This window comes from Populus euphratica, unplaced genomic scaffold (assembly GCF_000495115.2).
Source record: "Populus euphratica unplaced genomic scaffold, PopEup_1.0 scaffold30.1, whole genome shotgun sequence".
Classification (NCBI taxonomy): Eukaryota; Viridiplantae; Streptophyta; class Magnoliopsida; order Malpighiales; family Salicaceae; genus Populus; species Populus euphratica.
This window is the reverse complement of record NW_011499869.1, coordinates 1,898,335-1,919,648: the sequence shown is the minus strand read 5'-3', so window position 1 is coordinate 1,919,648 and position 21,314 is coordinate 1,898,335. Positions and strand designations below refer to the sequence as shown.

The window sequence follows — 21,314 nt, the reverse complement described above, 5'->3', positions numbered from 1 at the left end:
TTTGGTTGTTTATATATATATATTATTTAAATTAAGTAAGGGTTATCATATTCAAACTTCTTTAATTTAGATATTATATTAGATCTGAGATCTTTAAATTTGACGATGCACAGACTTATAAATCTAAATAAACGGGTTTAAGATTCAAGAATATGAGTTTAAAGACTCAAGTAATTTAGGTCTTGTAAGGATATTATATCCATCTAATTTGAATCTAGCTGGGATGTTATATTTAAGGAACTTGGATTAATTCAGTTGAACCTATCTAGACTATCAAGTTTATAGAATTTAAATATTTTTAATGTTTTTAATATTTTTTATTTAAAAAAATTATATTAACCTGGAACGCGAAGCAATACACTAGTAATAATTAAAATCAAATTGCATTGATAAAAAATAATAATATATATAAAGTCGTTTTCATTTTATTTTGTAGAGTAATTTATTATCCTTTCTACGCCTTAATTTATTATCCTTCCACACCTGTTGTTTTGATTTAAAAAACTAAAGATTTTTTTCTGCCACGCTTCAAGGTTTTTATGAACTTTCGTATCAAAAAGGAATTCAAGTGAAACTAAAAGAATCCTGAGTCCGTCACCATTTGCTTTTGTGTTTAAAACTTTGTTTAGCTTGAAAAAAAAAATAATTATATCTTGAAAATATTGATGTTAGAAATTAAACTATATATTTTTTAAATTATTTTCAATTAAAAGATATGTTATATCATAATATAAAATATATTTAGTACTATGATAATTTTTAAGATTGCAGTTTAAAACATAAATTTAAAAAATATTTTTAGTTGTAATTATAAAAAAGATGGGTTTAATACATATAAATAGTTAAACTATCCTGAGATGAATTTATTCATACAAAATAATAAAAAAAAATTATGAATGAAAAAAAAGTTATTTTATATTTTACAAAATCCAAATTTGCAATTATTTACCAGCCCCATTGCAAAAAATATAAATTATTTAACTAACCAAACAATTCTATTTTACAAGAAGTAAAAGTCATCACAATAACAAACTGTCTCTGATAGTTTTTTATTTTTACTGTTAACATGTTTTTCAAAATTATTTTTTTATTATTTTTTATCTAAAAATTAAATTGATGTTTTTTAGGTATTTTTCATGGTGTTAATGCATTGTTTTATCTAAAAATTAAATTGATGTTTTTTTAGGTATTTTTCATGGTTTTAATGCATTATTAAACACGCATGTATGAGTGGTCTTTATATATTTTTATTTTTTTGAACATGTAATATTTTTATTATAATCAATCTAATTTGTTGATGTTAGAGTAATTTTAAATAAAAAAATATTTTTAAAAAACAATTTTCAACTATAATACCAAGAATATTTGGCATTATAGTAACTTTTGCGGCTGCAAATTAAAAAGTAGATTTAAAAGTAATATATGTTTAGTTGTGATTTGAAAAAAGATAAGTTTGGAAAAACATGTACAGGGTTAAAACTATCACAAGATAAGTTTTTTAATATAAAATAAATAAAAAGCTTCTTTGTAAATAAAAAGTAAGTTATTTTAGCTTCTACAATACCAAGGTTTGCAAATATGTGTGAGATTCATTGCAAAACACATAAACTATCTGGCCAATGAGTCCTTTTCTTGTTTGACAAAACACAAATGCTACCACAAAACAAATGTTTTATAATGTTGGTTTTTATGATTAACCTGTTTTTTAAATTGCTTTTCACATAAAAAATTAAATTAATATATTTTTAGATATTTTTTTGTAATTTTAATATACTATGCTGGTATCTATAATTTGAATATAAGTGTGTACATTGCATTATGAAATGCACATTTCTGGATGGTCTTTACTTAACCCATTCTATGTTTTGGGTCAAATAAAAAAAAATTAACCCAAAAAAAATCTAATCTATAAAAAATTATTTAATATTATTATTAAACCCGATGCAACAAAACCTTGGATTCTTTAATTTTCACTCGTCAACTAACCCTGGTATACGATTAACGCTGTGAAGGTTGTAGTGTTTGTGATTAAAAGGAAAGAAGTTACTGTTTACTCTCTGCTGCTAGTCACCCTGAGCGTCTATGAGCCAAACCCGAGCCACTCCAGAAAACACGCAGGGATCGGTTAACACAGTCTCATCACTCACACTTGGGTGTGGATTTTTTCTATATATATATATTTTTTTTCCATACATGACGAACCAGTCCGATCTCAACCACATAAGTTAAATCCTGAAACCCTAAACCTAAAAGGATAAGGCTCCGCACATTTTACACGTTAGGAAAGGAGAACCTTGCGGTGGCCATAAAAAGATGCTACTAGAAAATATTGAACCTGAATCCTTGAAATTACGAAACCCTAAATCTTACCTGGGCCACCCACCTCTCATGTTCTACAGGAGTAAATCGAACAAAGTCTCAAATCACGTTCCTTAACATGATAGATTTCTCACTTGTTAGCATCATCAGATGTTTAACAGGATCCCATAATTATCTACTGTTAGCATTGTTATATTTCACTCCTAATGGAAGAGCAATATAAATCCTAATTCAGTTTCTGTAAAAACATCGACACAAGAAAAATAAAATTGACGATATAACCATGAAAGTCCATCAACGACTAACCAAACAGAGATAGCTTGATTATCTGGTTCTAGTATCTATCATCATCAAAAGTGGGGCTTTTTTTTTTTTTTCAGAGTATAAAACGAGGCAAAGGACTAAATCATCAAAATGCAGTTGCTTTACTCAAACCTTGAAGGTAGTCAGATTGGCTCTTCGACCAGAACCAAGAATGCTCAGTGGCATATGTTCTACCAGCCACGCTTTTTCAAAAAGTCCCTAGTTCTCTTCCTCATGCGAGTAAAAACAATAACAGCACAGGCAAGGATCCATGGAGGGAAGCTTCCACCAAAAAGGTTTGAGCTCTTGATCCATTCTGGACGTTCCTTCAGAACCAATGTTATCAAAAGAGTGATCACTGCTACCCCGAGCACGATTTTGGTCACTGGTTTAATCAAGGAGTCCTGCAGTTTCAGAGTACAATTTGCATAAATATCCTATTTGAGCAGAAACACTATTGCAAAAAACCAAAAGAATCGTGAGTTGGACAAGAGTATACACCAAAACTGCAACTAATCCAAACACAATTGTAATCCATGCCCAGAATTCCCAGTCTAAAGAATAATTAATACAAAACACATGCCAAATGCAAGATGATTATGTTACAATGCATAGTAAAGTATCACTGGTAGAAAGTTCAAAGATAAACAAGTCAGATGAAATTTAAGATGCTTTTGGAATTAGCAGGTCAATGACTGGTTGAGCATTTACGACAAGGACGCCGAATTCAAACATGAAGCAAAGAGCCTCCAATTAATTGTTTTAAGGAAGTAAACAAGCATAAAAGTTCAAATTATGCACCATTAACTTCAACATGGATAAGTAAGTAATCTTCCCGACTCCTGCAACAGCCTGACATTTCTAACACGAAAACATAGCAAGAAAAATGAGCATCTTACTTTGCATTTTGAGCATCAAAAACATTTATAGGAAAAAAAAAAATCAAAGCGAGGTTAATCTATTCAAATCCATAGCATTCATTTGACTCGAATCTTGTTAACTAGCAGTTTAAAACGTGGCGAAAGAATATCACCGCGGCACATTGGCACAGCTGGGAGGAGTTAATTTAGAGAAAATCCCAACGTTCAGAAATCCATTCAAGAACTAGTGGTTAAGAAATTACATGCTTGACAAAATAAATTTCAGAAATGAACATTCAATGCAAATCCAAGAGAACCCAATTAGTGAAATAAAATGACAAGAAAATGGAGGTTGATGTTTTCTTCTCTATTTTTTAGATTTTTTTTATGACGGTTGATCCAGTTTTCCAGTATTCTACATGTCAATTTATCATCGATCGCTTGGTGCAGTAGAATTGTAAGCAAGCAACAAAACATTGAAAAAAAAAATAATTGCTGTAACATAATGAAATTGGAAAGATCAAAATCAAATCAAATAAAAATAAAACCAAATCACGTTCTAAAATTACCCTTGGTTCTCCGTCAACGTGAATGATCGATCCATCTCTATACCCAAGTAAAGACCTACCATTCCTCCCAAAACGGATCGGCGCACCCCGACCCGACGCTGGATTGAAAGCGAAGATCGACTTGAACCCGTATTTCTCGAGGATTTCTCGGACCTCCAGTTGGTCCTGGTCCCACCCTCCCAAGCTCGACTTGAACACGTTAATCGGACCCTTGCCTTGTCTGTACAGATGGATCTCCACCTCCGGTACTTTGGTCCTAACCGTTTTTTGCGTCGGCTTCGGGTTGCTCGGTGAAGATTCGTTCTCGTTTGCGCCTTCGATTTCTCTAATTTCGTTTTCTGCCTCCATTGTCTTCGGATAGCCGGCTTCTAGATTGTAAGTGTACCGTATATATCAGGCTTGTTAGATATATTTATTAAAAGATTATTTCATAACTCGTTATGGGTTGATTTTGATTCAATTGTGACAATTATATTCAGAATATTTTGTGTGGTAATTAAGATTTTTTTTTTTTAATGAGATGTATCCTCACACCTATTTGGAAAAAATTAAAATATTTTCATGATTGTAGAATAAACATGTCACTTTAATTATTATTATTATTGTTATTATTATTATCCAGTCCACCATTAATCCTTGAACAAATCTAGAATAGACACGAAATAAAAAAATTAAAGGCAAAAAACCAAGCAAAGCCATAAAATTAAGAACATACAAATCTATATCCATAATTAGTTGGACTTTAGAAGAAATCATGTCTAATAATTAGATTTGAGATTATTAAAAAATTAAAAAAAAAATAAGAGGAGGGAGAGAAGGGTTGTTGTGTCGAAGACAGCTAAAAAGGTTTAAGGAGTAATTGTTTAGAAGAAAGAGAGGCGCTTGGATTTTGATTCTATTGCCCTGGACTCGTACCTAAAAAATTGTTATTGATAATTCTCGGTGTGTTTATAAATTTAAAGATTAAATATTAATTTAAAGAAATAGGAAATAATTTAATTATTAGCAATGATTGGTGAGAACAAAATAAAATTAATTTAGCATATACTCTGAGACGGCAAAAGAGAGAGAAAAAATAACAACGATTGAAATATTTTTATTCTTTTTTGTATTTGTCCAACCATAACAAAACCCTGATACCCTAACCATCAATTTTTTAAATTTTTTTGTCTTAAAATATTTATTTTATATATATATATATATATATATGATATCTTTAATTGTTATTTTATGTGGTATCTAGCTATTTTAGATGTTAAAGTTAATGGAGTTGTGGTTAAATTTTTTATTCGTATTGTGCATTTTATATACGTGTGTATGTTATTATAAAATGAATAGTATAATTTTATTAATTTTAAAATATGACCACAGTATCATATGATTTTTTAACTGAAAGTTCTTTTTTTTAGATTAACGTGGGTGTCTGGACTAGTTTGCATATTAATTTTAAAATATGACCACAGTATCATATGATTTTTTAACTGGAAGTTCTTGAAATAAATAAATGTGCATTTTACATTTCTAAGATATTAAATACATGGATGCATGATATTGGCAGGTGTCAGGAAACTACCAGAGATGATGTTTAATTTCTTTCTCGAGATAATGGAGATAAAAAGAACAACAAGGACGAGACAAGATAAAACACAGGTAAGAAATTGTACTTAGTAAATACAAATAAATAACTACTTATTATGTTTGGTTAGTAAGATATAAGACAAAATAAATTGTAAAGAGGTCTGTAATCTGTATCATCCTTATTGTATATCACTCTCGAAATTATAATGTTTTAAATGAGAAATAGAGATTATTATTTTCACTTCATTTTATTGTAAGCATTATTTTTTTAACAAACTTTAAATGGTAATTATTTCTCTCTTCAAAATCACATTTAAAATAGATTTTAAATCATTGTAAAAGAAATATTCATTGCTAAAAGACAACATGGTTAAATTATAAATTACTTTCTCGTTAAATCATTTACAGATATACTTGATGACAGATAAAATTTTAAAAATCCAACTCTCAAATTGGCTGTCCATTGTTAAATTGATTTTAATAATTTTATATATTTTCTATAAATAAAATAATAGTTTATACTTGGTATTTGATAAATAAAGATAATTTATAGTTAGTACATGTAAAATATCTCATTTGATTGATAGAATAATTCTTTAATATTTAAATAAATATTTTTTTTAAACTAGAAAATATGATAATATTATAGGAATATGCTCTGGAAATATATATACAATGAATAATTAAAAATCATGAATTTTTATTCCAAATATCTTATGGTGTATTTATAATTTATAAGTTTTATTATTTTTGTGATGATGAATGACTAAAATATAATTTTATCTTGGTAATATTTTTAGTTGTATGGTGGGTTATATTCCACTTATTTTATCAAAGTGAGAAATGAAAACATGATGAATCATGAAAGACCACAACGCACTTGATGGTGCTAACAAAATATGGACTCGTTTAATCAAGCCTGATTATTGATAAATAAATCCTTCAATATTTCATGTGAAAATTTATAGAATTAATGGTGTTGGGATCAAATCTTCTTTTAGGTCTGCCCAGCATCAAACCTATCATATTTAGTCCTGGTATATTATTAAGCCCAATCATAAATGATTCTGATTAGCACAAATTCACCGTACCTAGACCTGACACATTACTAAGCTCACCACACTTCTTTTGGGGCATGCTTGGTACTGGTGTGTATATATATATATTTAATATGATTTTTTTATAAAGATATATAAAAATATATTGGTAAAATATTAGTTTATTAATGATAAAATAACTTTATACCATTACAATGTTAAAGTGTTAAAATCTAGTATGTTTGGAATGCATGATAATAATTTCAACACAGATGCATTTTATTTTATTTTTTTTATCATTCAATCAATCCTCTTTAACATTAAATTTATTTTCTTAATATGACAATTTTTCATTTTTATATATTATGAATTTTTAATTATTATTATATATATATATTTAAAAAAATATTAATTTTATTTAATAATGTTAAAAAAACCCATTCACTGGTAAAAAAAAACTTATTCTTGTACATTTCAATAAACATTACACTTTTATTAAATAATTTAGTCAACTCATAAAAAAATAATTTATCTTTATCTTTTTATTATAAATCAACACACATTATTAAATTATACAAAATAACTTATTATTTACTTCGAGCAATTGATTTTTTCATATTAATTTGATAAGTGAAAAACTAGATTTTTAATATAATTATGTCCCTAAAAAGTTATTTTTTAAAATTAAAATATTTATTTATATATAAATGTGTGTTATATATTTTTTTTAAAGCTAGTAAAATAAAAAAGTTAAAATTGTGAAATTTTTAATAGAATATTTGTAGAAAAAAATAACATGAAGGGTGGTGTTTCAATCGATAATTTATCAATGATAAAAAGCTTGGATAGTGCTTGGTGTTAAAATCATGTTTGCTTTTCAAAATGTTTTTTTTACTTGAAAACACATTTAAAAATATATTTTTTAAATTTATTTTTAACATTAACACCTTGAAATAAAAAAAATATTAAAAAAAAACCCGGCCCAATCACGTAGCCAAACATGATCCTAATGTGTATTTGATGTTGTAGTAGTTTTTTGTGGATGTGGTTTGAAAAAAATTATCTTATATTTTTTTTTTGTTGATGTTGGTTTGATATTTATATATATTTGATTACATTGTGGTTAAAATTGAAGTTGAATAGAAAATAATTTAACGTGTTTAATTAGTAATGTCGTGAAAATTCAGGTTATATATATATTGAAGGTTTTTAATTTAAATATTGTAGATTTAACTAATGTTATTGTATCATGGAGTAAATAATGTTTTATATAAGATATTTTTTATTATTCCATTAAATTAATTATAATTTCATCACGTATGAAATTCATCCGATAAAAACTATAATTTTCATATATTTTTAGCATGTAACAAAATCAATAAAAATATCATTAGAAATAAAATTGAAATTATAATTAAATTTTATAAATGTTATGCCATAATATAATTTTTTTTCTAATTTATATATTGTTATTAAATAATATTAAATACTATTTTTTTAAATATAATATAATTAAAAAAATAAAATTTTTTATTTACACAACGTATAAAAAAGTATAAATAATAAGGCTGCAATTTATATATTATTTTTAATCAGCCACCATACACCATTATTAATATATCTAGAAAAAATACAAATGCTGTCTCAAAAGCAAATTGACAGCATTGTTTACTCACTTAGTAAATAGAGAATATAAAGAATATTTAACAGCAGAGTATACTAGTAGTGGTTATTTTTTAAAGTATTTTTTAAAATATATTAAAATAATTTTTTATTTTTTAAAAATTAATTTTAATATCAATATATCAAAATATAAAAAAAAATACAAAAACTTAATTTAAGATAAAAATAAAATAATTTTTTTTTTTTTTCAAAAATACAAACAAACATTCTTGTATGACACATACCTCAGAGCAACTCGCGTTTCACGCTAACATTACGTCATTATATACCTTAAAGCATCAGGCATTTCACGCTAACATTACGTCACCTTAAAGCAACTCGCGTTTCACGCTAGCATTACGTCCACGTCATTGCTTCCTCTTGTCAGTCATGTGGACGCGTCACGCCCGATTGCGACACCCCTCTCACCTTTTCACTATAAAAACAGCAGGGAGCGCAGCTAAATCACGCGAGCGCAATATTTCCAAAAAGCAAAATAAAACACAGAACGCGAGAGAAAGTCGGCAAATAAAAAAAATACTATCGTTAGGGTTATTGAAGTTTCTCGAGGAGGCTGTTGAAGAATCAGAGCATGGTAAATCATAATGCCTGTAGCTTTCTTTTTCTTGTTCTTTTTTTCATTTTTCATTTTTCATTTTGAATTGTTAACTTGTTAGTCGGTATTGTAGATCCATTCTAGTTGTTTTTTGAATTTTCAATTTTGATGTCGAATACATACAAAATTTTTGTTGTTTGATCTTCAGCATAATTTTCTTATATTTTTGTTTATACTGAAGATAATTCATTTACTACACCGTTTTTGCAGATTATTCTTGATGCTGTGATTGGTGTTTTGTAGGATACTAAGAGAACGCTGCAGCGTTCCGTGCTGGCTTTAACAGACGAGACTCTTATTTCAGCAAGCAGAGTAGTAAATGCTGCAAGGGGGGACGCGAATGATGGGTTTGAACAGTGTGATCCTCAAGTTATCACTCAAGCATCATCTTTAAGTACTTTCTTTCTTTCCTTATTTTGTTTTTTTAAATTTTGACAGGTTTGATTTTGTTGTTTGGATGTCATGTATCTGTATTACACGTGAATTCTTCCATAAACTTTCACGAGGAGATTATTTATTAAAGAACGTTAGTTTTGATTGGGTATGTTTTTTAGTGCGAGAGAAATGAAAAAAGAAAATGTGTTTTGGGAGGTCAATTTATCCACTTTGCCACAGTGGGGGTAACATGGATGATTTATAGAGTTGGCAGTCACTGGCTCGCATATCAGTACCAAATATATTGCATGACATCAAACTCCACCCTTGTGCATCTTGTTTGTTCTCTATTAAGTAAGATTTGTGCATGCTACGTTGTGTCCTGGTTTAATATATGTTGATGACTTATGACAGGTAGGCTGCCAGCGGAGCCTTCCTCTGTGGATATTGTGGTTTCCATCTGCAGTTCGCTTGAATTTCCTGGTGATCTGTTGGTAAAGGAAATTTTTAGAGTGTTGAAGCCTTGTGGAACTATTCTGATTTACAATTCTCAGCAATCTGTTATAGGAGAAACTGACAAGGTGAATGTCAGTGCTTTTATTTTTCCTTGATAAAGCTTAGTTTGTCACTAAGCTTCTCACTTTGGTGTTTTCCATGCAATTTCTGGTCTTCAGCGCAAGTTGCTTTTGGCTGGGTTCTCAGAAGTAGAAGCTCTACAACCAAAATCTGTTGGACTCTCCAATGCAATTCATTCTTTTGGGGTGAGTTAGTCTTCACAATTTGATCATTAACGTGAAAGGGCAAGAATACATATTCTTCTTTGCAAGTTTCAATTGTATCATTCTTTTCACTATGTCCTAAAGATTATTTGCTTTCCAGTATTCATATTAGTATTTACTTGGTTGCATTTATAATCCTTCTTTATTTTTAGGTCAAGGCCAAGAAGCCATCTTGGAATATTGGGTCATCCTTTGCGCTGAAGAAATCCATAAAATCATCAGTCAAGGTTCAGATTGATGATGATTCGGATTTGATTGACGAGGATAGCCTTTTGACTGAGGAGGATTTGAAGAAACCTCAGCCACCACTTGGTAAGATACAAGACACCGAACGTTGGTTTTATGCATTTTTATGGTTTTTTTGGGCCTCCAATAACCAAATTTGCATGTGAAGTTGGTGATTGTGAAGTTGGAAGCACAAGGAAGGCTTGCAAGAACTGCACTTGTGGTAGAGCTGAGGCAGAGGAAACAGTGAAGTTGGGAATCACCACGGATCAGCTGAACAATCCTCAATCAGCATGTGGCAGTGTAAGTTTTCTAATTCTGGATGTGCATTTGCGCGGATGAAATTGTATATTTGTATATGCTAAACTATTTGTCTCAACATGTTCTTATCCATGGGTTCTTAGACGAATCTGATTTTTTTGGGCTTCACCGCAACAATGTTTCGGGAAAGTAAGCTGCATCCTCGTTTTAAAGCTGTCATGTTTAGGGTGCATTTTACATTGTATCAAGGCATCGTGTTCATGAACAGACTAGCACATGAAAACATTAAAACTGCCATGCCTTTTAAAGTCTTCCGTATTGTGGCTAAATATTTCTTCATCTGGCCTTTTTTTATTGAATGTCACGCAGTGTGGACTAGGGGATGCTTTTCGTTGTAGCACATGCCCTTACAAAGGTCTTCCTCCATTCAAACTCGGTGAAAAGGTAATTAACAGGATCTCTCACCCTTTCCGTCTACATTTACAATACTGAACTGTATAGAACTAAGAATCTCTCTTCTTACAGGTGTCGCTGTCTGAAAACTTTCTCGTGGCAGACATTTGAAGATGCTGCTTTTGCACATACGCAGCTTATGAAAGCTTTTGTTTTCAGTTGGCAATGATCCATGCATGCTTTACCAATTCAAATTGTAATCAACTTTAGTGTCCTGGAAATGGTCCATAAAATGTCAAAACAATGGTTGATGATGAGAATAACAAAACCTAATTTTGTACTTCTTATCTGTCGTGGTGCTTATTTTCTCCTTGTCCCAGGTCCTTTGATCTAGAACTCATTCATCATTAAAAAGGTATCAAATCCAAACAGTTCCCAAACTCAAATTGAATTTAGCTCCGAATAGTATCATTACTGTTTGGGTTGTTGGTGTGGATGTATATGCACAAGGTGTCCCATTAGTTGCTAGGCACCTGTACAGCACCCGGAGAGCCATTGTGTTGATGACCACAAAGCAGCTATTCACAAGTTCAAACACATTTTGTCATCAATAAGCACCCGTATTTGTTGGCTGAATGAATAAACAAATTTGTTGTCAACAAGCACCAACTCTTGTTGGTTAAATGAATGAATAAACAAGCTCAGCCTTTACAAAACTGAATATACAATTTGATGCCTGGTGCAGCTTGGAAGCAAATCAGTTGATCTGTTGAGAAAGAAGAACTAGAAGCCCTTGTGGACCAACCAATATTTCGTTAAGGAAACTTGATAAGCCAAACCATACCACAGGAGTCACATCCACTCCTCCAAGTGGTGGAATCAACTTCCTGGTTGGAATGAGAAGCGGTTCTGTGGGAGCATAAGCTATTACATATGGAAACTTCCCAACAGGAAGCTTTGGGTACCAGGACATTACTATTCTCAAAACAAATAGAAAGGAAAATGCTGAGAGGAACGGCCCTAAGATACCTATAGCTAACTTAGCTGTGGCAGGGTCCAAATCTGCCAGCATCAACCTCTGGATTAAATTTGAGGTTTCTGACGTTTTCGGTATATCTACCTTGATATTCCTAACACTAACAGCCTCGAGAACGCTAAAAGGCTCCACTGAAATGGTTGCGTGTGATGGAGAGAAGTCAACATCAAGAGAGGCTGTGACTCCTGCAGAGCAACACGTCCTAGACCGCAAGGCTTGACGGCCATGATTGGCATGTCCTCTGGTATGGCGCTTCAACCTTTCCTGCACAATATATTGTATGAGTGCAAATCAGCCCCCCCAACCGTGCAGATGAAGATTGTAGAGTATAAAAAAAACCAGGAAAAACCAAATGTCAAATGAAATCAGAATTATTGATTCATAACAAAACTCGAGAAGGCGTTCAGAAAGATCCCAGGCAGCTCATTAAATAAATAAAAAATCTTAAAAAAATCAGAGGGGCACTAAGACAGGGATTTTGGGTTCAAGCAGCATACACTAGAAAAACCTAAAAGAACACGAAACTGAGGATTTTCTGAGTGTAGATGGGATTTCTTTTTTGGAAAATTTGTACTTATTTCAACCGCAACTTAGAATAAACAGGAAAGGCCTGCATACTTCCTCATGAATTAGAAAAATAAACCATCAAGAAATTGAGCCGAAGTTCTTGAAGAAGTTAGACACATACACGCACACATAGGTCAGAAAATTCATCAAAATTGTAACAGCTAATCTTTCTCTAGGGGTGGTTTGGTTTCAAAAGTTCAGATCAAATTCAAAAAATCGAACTGTTACCAGGACAAAGCAAAATGGATTCAAAGGCCAGCCCCAGTTCCATATCAGAGCAAGCCCCATCAGTAATTAAATGACAAGAAGCCTTGGCCTGCAGACACTGCTGCTTGCTTTAGAAATCGGAAACCATATTCAGCTAAAATATCAGTTTTAACATATTTCCAGAATCACGTAGCCCCCCCCCCACCCCCCGAAGAAAACCTGCGGTAGCTACAGTTTCTTTTTTCTATTTTTAATCCAACATTTTGTTTCGATAAACTTCATTTTAAACACAAAATCATTTAATAAAATACTCGGTTAGTTCAGAGCAGAAGAAAATAAGGACCAGAATAGAATTCCACGATACCATCATTTGTACAGAGGAAACTGGAAAAGCAAAATTGTAAACAGAATTTTAGGTACTCACCGAAACATTGGATTTGCCTTTCTTATGCATCAAAGGCGCCCAGCTTATATGATTCTGGTGGTTGTAGTAGTAGAGGGAAAAACATGCCGCCATGTTGTCTGTGTGCATGAGAGAGGGGAAGAGATGAATGAATGGCAATTTATCATTGTGTTTGTGGATTATTGGGTATTTTTTTTCATGGGTTAATTTGATTTGACTAATAAAAAGAAAAACAAAGCACGATCAAAGGACTCCACATTGGAAATCTGGTTCGATTGATTCCATCACCAAGAAGCCCGAGCCAGGCTTTCTCTTAGAAGAGCACACAATATTGGGCACGGGCCTGATCTGCTTAAAACCCAATTAAATGGAAAAATACTTAGAAAAAACTCATAATTATTGCAGAATATTATCTTTTAAATTTATTTCTAAAGGATATTTAATATTTAAAATTAATCACCCGAATTAAATACCATACAAAGATATAATAAACATTGAATTAAATCCTAAAAAACGAGTAAGAAAAATATAAACTCGCTTTATTTCCTAGTTTTGTTATTTTAATTTTTTTTAATTTCTAGAAAATGTTAAAAATTGACAAAATGATGGTTAATCCAAAACACGAACTCACTTGTATTGGAGATGATTTGCGATGTAAACTTATGAGAGTAAGCTAGTTGATCAAAATTTATGAGTGCAAATATTTAAATAGAAAAAAAATAGTTCATATACTCGAATAAAAAAAATAAAATTAAGCACAAATACAACCAAAGCCCATCACATTAAAAATCCAATAATAAAACTAATAAAGATCCTGGATTGATTATTTCACAAATATAAATATTCAAATAGAAAAAAAAAAACTCATCCTGCACTAACAGCGAACCCTTAAAAGAAAAGAAAAGAAAAACTAAAAACCCTGTGTGTTTTTCAGTAACTATAAAAAGAATCATAAGAAAATCAACGAGCATCAAGAAACCCTACAAAATCTCTTGTAAGGGATGCTCTCTCATCCATCTCTTTTAATCGGCTAGCCACATTGCTTTTGAGAATTTCTAAAGAAGCCTTGTATTGCCGAAGCCCATCCACATCCATATCCAAATCCATATCCTCAACTGGCAATGCCCACCACGAAGGTCGCCCTTCTTTCCCATCTACTACCCCGCTAGACGGTGGCGACGGCCCATGTGTGATAACATGGGGAGATTCATTAGAGCTGCTGCGGCAGCTATCAGTCGTGTAGTTGTCAAGAAATTGGTCGACGACCGAATCCACAGAAGGGTTGCCGAACGTAAAGAGCCTACCCGACAACGAGTAGGAGACTATAGCAATCTGTGTATTGGCCCCGCTGCAAAGAAATTTGGCCTTCTTTATAAGACCAGCTCGTCGCTTTGAAAAGGTCACTTTTCGGTAATCTTCGTTTTCTATTTTTTTTATTTCAATCTTTCTTCTCGTCATCTTGGGAGATAGCTAGCTAAAAATGCCTGTTTGTCTTTGCCTCTGTTCTGAGGCTGAGAGGTGACGGGCTAACTGTTTATATGCTAGCCTTTTGTTTAATCCAAAACGGAAAAGGAATTATCTCATGCAAGTCGGTTGTTGAAATGGGTTCGGATAAGGATACTTGGGTTTCTGTCGCACACGTTACACGCTTCGCATTTGCAAGCCCTCGGGACACTCTGTTTCCAGATATTTATTTAATCTCAGTTTTTTTTTTTTTGCTTAAATAAAACGATAAATATAATGGCATGCATGCATGTTCATCAACGTCTTGCGCATGCATACTCAACAGGTGGGATACAAGCGACAACCCTACTTCAGAAATCCTAATCCGACTGCAACACTGAACGAGCAAACGGCCTCTCTCACGAGGGGAGATGAGGTATGAAAACAGTAACATGAGAAGCTTCCGATATTAACTTTAGTGAAGAGATGCAGTATGAATACAATAAATACCAATATTCGAAGGATGCACCTCATAGTTACACGTGAAGCTTGTCATCTAGCACCTGTGGAAACTGAGAAACAATGGCTATTAAGAAAGCACTAACTGGATGCATCTGGCATGATTTTGGCATCCGCAAGTGGAAGTTTCTTAAAACTAGTTATTCAACTACGGAAGAGGATCTTACAGCCCAATAACTTTGCCTTGTTACTCCTTGAGAGAGGTCTTCAATTCCCTAATAGCGAAATGGTGTGAGATCAATGGTCATTTGTTTCTTCCCCTTGCTCACCTTCTGTCAGAGCAACAAAGCAAGCATCAGAACAATAAAGTGAGCATCCAGGTCAAAGATGATTTAATGAAAATAATTCAATACCAATGCCCATGTGAATTTTCTTGCAACAATTGAAATCATTCCGCAATCAAGTCCATAAAGGGTTGGGATTATCTTTAACGGGAATGAAAAGGCTGAGATATAAGCAAGAAATTTGCACGTTCTAAACATGTCTACTTGAGGGCTATAACATAGAGAGAAGATGCATCCGGAAACACTTTGAGATGGAAGGAAGAGACCAAAGCAGCAAGTGAAATTAATCAAACTAGCGGGCTTTTGAACAAGTCCAAGGACAACCTACCAATCAAGTATGCTTGATTCAAAAAAGTGCTAAATGAACGGAAAAGGAAACAGTGAGTTAAAGAGATCGGTAGATGATGACAGAGATACCAAGAAGTGGTGGGAAGGTAAAATTACAAAAATTCTTTGGGTTCTATGAGATTATACTCCCAAACAGGGTTCTCTCATCTCAGGAATTAGAGATGAAAGTATACAATGTGTGCAGCATTGCTGAAGATGAGTTTCTTACAGTGAATAGGCATTAAGGAAACTGTATGTGCAAATTCAAGATGGGTCTAGAACTTACAGCTATTGCCACAAGCTCTTCTAGCAGCTCCTCTAAATGGCGTAGAGGCTAATTTCATGGGAAAAACAAAAGATGTTAGATGATTATACTTCCAAAATACAAAAAACTGTTTTCTGGCACCTGGTTAAACAAATATCTGTATATGGAATCTCATTAAAAACACCTATGGTGTTTGTCAAGGACCATGCTTGTAAAACTCACCCATTGAGTTGGACCATCCACTGGGGCATTTAAAGGATCATCATGCACCTAAGCACCAAAAAGAAGCTTTGAGATACCATTGTATGTATATGATCAAGGATACTAACACTGACACAACTACAAGAAGTCTCTGGGCCAGCTAAGAGTTCTTAACCAGAGCAATTAACTTTAATCCCTTCCTTCTTATGAACCTGGGAATCCCCACAAACTTGAGAAAAGGGTGCATGGGGTAAACCAAGCAACAAGAATTATAATCCCGAGACATTCCAATAATAAATTGATCATTTTCAACAGATCATCATACCTCCATGAAAATTCCATCCACCCCAACGGCCACTGCTGTTCTTGCAATGCATGGTATCAATTCACGAAGACCTCCACTAGCAACACCTCCACCATCCAACTGTAGACAGAGTATAGTTTAACCATTTCATAATGGAGAAGTTACAAGAAGCAGATGTAGATAGCAACACATTAAACTTTACTTAAAAATGAAGGCCAGGCAATACAGCAACCAGAAGGAAGGACAGCACAAAACCATAGCATCAAAGATCAATATGCAAGGCACAAAGGCCAATATTATTAAAAGATTGGTTTCTCACATAACTTCTATCATGAAAATTATGTAACACACGCTAATAATGGTTAACTAACTCTTTACTAAGGCTGAATCTATTCACCGTTATCTAATTGTACAATCGAAAATTTAGGACAGCCACACCTTTTTCCCAGCAGGCTGTTGCAGTGAATGTGTGATGTCAGCTACCTGTTTTGAAACAGTTAAACCAAAGGTTAACTCTTCCAGATTATAGCATGTAAATCAAAGCATAAGAAGCACATTAGTCAAAAAAGAACTATCTGAAGTAGATTAATCCTGGGAATCATGTTCAAAGCGGCTGTAGATCATTTCTATAATCACTTTAAACACCATGTTTTATGAAAGATAAAAGTTGGTGACTTCTAAACTAAAGAACAAAAATTACGCAAGCCAATGCTATAAACTTAAAAACTGGATTACGTTTAATCATTCATGATTGGAAAAAATTGAAACATTTTTAGAACTTCTCTTATTTTAATGGAAGATTAAATTCAAGATCAAGATCTAAAGAAGTCAAAAGGATGCTGTGCTCTTGCAAAGAAAATAGAATCCTGATCAGATACAATGAGTTCTCCTTATCTCATAGACATTAAGTTCAAGGCGTGAAAAATGGAAATAGTCCAAGTTTTGGAGACTCATGTGAAGGGCTCTCCATATGAATGAAAATAAGGTGAATATCTGCTATTAGTTGGCCTTATAAATGCAAGTCGCCATTCACCCTCTGCTTTGATACACTTTGTATAAATTATGTACTTTCTACCTCTCTTGATGGAATTATTCTTTAACAGATAAGGACTTGAGAAGCATCAAATGGTATGAAACAATAATATAGAAGAGCAATTGACTTACAACAGGACATTTAGCTTCCCTCATCCATTCCAAATTACGTGGATCAACAATCAAATCATCTACAAACCAATCCCAAATGTAGGATCAAATCAAACTGGATAGCACATACTATTATTCATCAAAGACTTCAAAATTCAGACATGTTTAAACCAAGCTCTTTAAACTAGTGGAGTTCACGAAAAGTGGTTCATGGAACTTCTATCCAGATAATAAAACACACTATTCTTTCTTAGCAAAACAGCCCATAATTTTTAATTACCCAGGCTGTCCTACATTACTGGTTTGCCAATTTAAAGCGACTTCTTAAACTAATTTCAGACAGAGAGTTGCAGAACTTCAAGAATCCCCTAATCAATCTCTTTTACACCATTGAATGATAATAAGAAACAGACAACACCTTCAGGCATATGGCATGGGTCATTTGAGACTTACTATAGCCAAACATAGTTCCCCTCTCGCAAACCATGACATTTGGATTTCCTGCCAATCTTACCTTCTCAGCAGAATTTGACATGACCTGCATGTTTTTAATTGTACGATCATCAATTAGAGAAAAAACATAAGACAGAAGCATACCTCTAGTTTAAAATCTTATGTCAAATAAGAATACTTTTTCATGAAAAAGAGAGAACTCACAGAAGGAGCACAGAATTGGCCTTTCTTAATATTGATAATTTTTCCAGTCTTGGCAGCTGCAACTAGAAGATCTGTCTGTTATAAAATCCAAAAAATAAGTGAACTGAAATTGAAAAAAACAGTGAAAGGAAAAGGCACATAGCGCCTCTCTCAAACTCAAAATTAAATCATCATGGAAGCATTAGGCTTGAAGCTATAAGGTAGCAACCTAACCTGACGACACAAAAATGCTGGAATCTGAATGATATCTGCAACTTGGCTGACTGGTTCACACTGGTCAAGTAGAAAAGATTACAAATTGTTTGAGAAACTTTGGAATCCAATTGCAATTTCAATACTTTGTACTGGTAGCAAGATGCCACTGAAGAAAAGGTTGAACAGAGACAAATGACTATAAATAGAAAAGAGATAAAATAGGACATAAGGATTTACACAATTCAAGAAATCAGGATAACTGCAAATTCTTTACGAAACATTCCAAGGGAACATAATTGAAAAAAAACTCCATGAGGTTCATCAAGCCAGTAATTTAATCATTTTTTTTTCCTTCAAAATTCTATTATTTTGGTCACTGTTATTAGAAAGACTTGGAAGTTATAACTAACCAATCACAGTGATATATAAATGATATCCTCTTGCAACACAATAATACAAAACTTTTATTTCTATATCTAATTAATTAAAGTTGACTCAGTGTTGGGTTTGTATAGCTGGTCTCAACTCCCAAGGCAAGATAAAGGACAGGATCGGTCACATCTTGTATGCTGTGGATCCAAATGATATAGCAAAACGGAATAATTGGATCTGCATAACAAGTTGAAACTAGAATAGAACTAACTTAGTTCAGGTAATGCTCCACCTAATGGAACTGAAAGTCTAGAAGAGCCATGTAATAGACAATCGTTCAACACATTAGAGCATATAATATAACCTTCCAAAAAATTAAAGAGAAGAAGTCATCCATGAACCATAATAAATAGGATGTGAATAACTGAGGAAACCTTGAGAATTTTATGAATAGGATGGCAGCCTACCTGAATTGTTTCATGCACATCAGTAACAATGGGGATGTCATATGCTATTTTAACCTTCTCAAGGATCTACACCAAATAAGAGAGAGATATGATATTAACCAGTTATCCATTCATGCATGTGAAATTTCCTAAAATTATATAGCATCTTGAAAAGTCTACTCATAGCATGACACCAACAAGAAAATCTAGTAGATGTGAGAACAAACTTGTTAAGAAATCTCTGTGCATGCAGTTTGATATTAATTGATACAGGTGCCAATATATCAGGAGGTAACCATTGAATAACCTTAGAAAATGTATACAAACATGCACTACTTGTTGTCCTCCATCTGATTTGAGTTGTCATGTCAAATAATAATGGCAGAGACCATAATACCAAGATCTTATGCAAATCACCATGATCTATGAAGGGAATATATGCTAACACTATCCTATCCCGAGTTCCAACTCAATGTCTACAATTTATGAGCATTTAACTGAGTCCTTACCTGTGAATGTGTGAGCTTATTCACATGTATTTCATATTTCATAAATGCTGCTGGTCTTGATTTAACAGTTATGAATTAACATAAAAAGCATGAACTTTACACCCATATCTTATTCCAATATTCCAATCTTCTCATTTCATAAAGCATGAATCGATACCTTCAACCCTTCGCTCATCCCTGGACCTCGAAAGGATTTGGAGGATGTTCTATTAGCTTTATCAAAGCTTGATTTAAAAACAAGTGGCAACCCAACTCTACAAGATTGAAAAAAGACAAAATCAATGGAATCTCAATCATCAATCTTCTTCTTTTGTTTTCTTGATTCAAGTAACGCAAACAGGCAAAGGAGCTAGAAGGACCAATTCACACTTCAATTTCTTTAAACACACACACACATAAAAAGCAATGCCTTCCACAATTAGCTTCATTTAACACCTCACAAACACATTCTCTTCAACCGGCTTCCTTCCAATGAAAACGAAATCAACGCATTTCCTTCATTAAACTAAAAAAATTACGAATTTTCAGAAGTAACTGACTAACTAACAAACAAACAAGAAACATACTTGGTTGAGATAGTCTTGAGATGGTTGGCCATTCTAAGAATGTGCTCCTCAGATTCAATCACATTGGGTCCAGCTAGCAAGAAAAATGGTTCTGCTGCCTGTTGTTCAAATCCATCAACACAAAGGACCTAAACAAAAATCTAACTGATTCGAGATCCAAAACCTTACCTTGAGCTGGTTAAACAAAACAGTTGAGGAATCCATCTTCTCTACTTAACCCAAGAATCTCCTGCAACTGCAAAATTTTATGTTACTCAGATTTTGAAGAACACGGCTGTCATTTCTTTAGTTAATCAAACAAATTATTAATAAATAACAATACAAGTTTTCATAGCAGAAGAGAGATCCCATCTTACTAGATCTACGCTATAGCTAAAAGAAATCCACACTCGGAATTACAGACCGAGAGTGTCGCTTCAGTAATTATTTTTTTTAAAACAAATTATTTTTAATATTAACATATTAAAATAATTTTAAAATATTAAAAAAATAAATTTTAATAAAAAACATGTTAAAATTCAATAAAAAACAGCCGTGAGTTAGTGACTGTTCCCCAAGTCAAGACGCAAAAACAATGTGCGTTTCGGGCCTTACAGTAACCAGTAAGTCTGAACAAAATGGCTAGAGTGGCCAGGCCCGAAGGAAAACCAGCCTATACTGTAACGCTGTGCAGGGCGGGCGGGCGATGAGAGGACGCAGTTGCCGTTGTCGTTGGGTTCAAATTTTTAGATATTTTTTTTTATATTAATATATTAAAATTATAAAAAAAATAAAAAATATTTTTTACATTTTTTTACAGTAAAAAAGGCATTACAGTGCTAAGAGCATCTCCTACGAGATATGCTTTTTAGAAGAGCTATATTGATAATATGGCTTTTTAAATAGGGTAGATA

General features: G+C 32.6%; 5 protein-coding genes across 7 annotated transcripts; 1 reads left to right on the top strand and 4 right to left on the bottom strand.

The window, feature by feature from the left end:
- Window positions 1–2,526: 2,526 nt before the first annotated feature.
- Window positions 2,527–4,580, bottom strand: LOC105126947 (uncharacterized). Its single transcript, XM_011028013.1, has 2 exons — window positions 4,052–4,580; window positions 2,527–3,026 (listed from the first exon to the last, which is right to left on the bottom strand). The coding sequence occupies exons 1-2, from the start codon at window positions 4,397–4,399 to the stop codon at window positions 2,814–2,816; spliced, it is 561 nt and encodes a 186-aa protein (XP_011026315.1). The 5' UTR covers window positions 4,400–4,580; the 3' UTR covers window positions 2,527–2,813.
- A 4,222-nt stretch (window positions 4,581–8,802) lies between these two features.
- LOC105126946 (anamorsin homolog) lies at window positions 8,803–11,442 on the top strand. Its single transcript, XM_011028012.1, has 8 exons — window positions 8,803–8,923; window positions 9,188–9,338; window positions 9,734–9,900; window positions 9,994–10,080; window positions 10,251–10,410; window positions 10,493–10,626; window positions 10,954–11,028; window positions 11,110–11,442. Exons 1-8 carry the CDS (start codon window positions 8,921–8,923, stop codon window positions 11,146–11,148), a joined length of 816 nt encoding a protein of 271 aa, XP_011026314.1. The 5' UTR covers window positions 8,803–8,920; the 3' UTR covers window positions 11,149–11,442.
- Window positions 11,443–11,558: 116 nt separating this feature from the next.
- Window positions 11,559–13,418, bottom strand: LOC105126945 (uncharacterized). Of its 2 annotated transcripts, none has more exons than XM_011028011.1 (2): window positions 13,212–13,418; window positions 11,559–12,272 (listed from the first exon to the last, which is right to left on the bottom strand). In XM_011028011.1, the coding sequence occupies exons 1-2, from the start codon at window positions 13,217–13,219 to the stop codon at window positions 11,735–11,737; spliced, it is 546 nt and encodes a 181-aa protein (XP_011026313.1). In that variant the 5' UTR covers window positions 13,220–13,418; the 3' UTR covers window positions 11,559–11,734. The 2 variants fall into 2 exon arrangements, with proteins under 2 accessions (XP_011026313.1, XP_011026312.1); XM_011028010.1 differs by having other exon boundaries at window positions 11,559–12,277; window positions 13,212–13,411.
- A 732-nt stretch (window positions 13,419–14,150) lies between these two features.
- Window positions 14,151–14,648, bottom strand: LOC105126978 (agamous-like MADS-box protein AGL61). Its single transcript, XM_011028037.1, has one exon. It carries the CDS (start codon window positions 14,646–14,648, stop codon window positions 14,151–14,153), a length of 498 nt encoding a protein of 165 aa, XP_011026339.1.
- Window positions 14,649–15,072: 424 nt separating this feature from the next.
- LOC105126944 (2-dehydro-3-deoxyphosphooctonate aldolase-like) lies at window positions 15,073–20,855 on the bottom strand. 2 transcript variants are annotated; one of them, XM_011028009.1, is made up of 15 exons: window positions 20,778–20,855; window positions 20,590–20,656; window positions 20,422–20,519; window positions 20,013–20,109; window positions 19,368–19,433; window positions 18,547–18,606; window positions 18,334–18,408; window positions 18,130–18,214; window positions 17,698–17,756; window positions 16,972–17,016; window positions 16,555–16,653; window positions 16,251–16,298; window positions 16,050–16,097; window positions 15,320–15,424; window positions 15,087–15,205 (listed from the first exon to the last, which is right to left on the bottom strand). In XM_011028009.1, the coding sequence occupies exons 2-14, from the start codon at window positions 20,623–20,625 to the stop codon at window positions 15,368–15,370; spliced, it is 873 nt and encodes a 290-aa protein (XP_011026311.1). In that variant the 5' UTR covers window positions 20,626–20,656; window positions 20,778–20,855; the 3' UTR covers window positions 15,087–15,205; window positions 15,320–15,367. The 2 variants fall into 2 exon arrangements, with proteins under 2 accessions (XP_011026310.1, XP_011026311.1); XM_011028008.1 differs by having other exon boundaries at window positions 15,073–15,424.
- Between the last annotated feature and the right edge of the window lie 459 nt (window positions 20,856–21,314).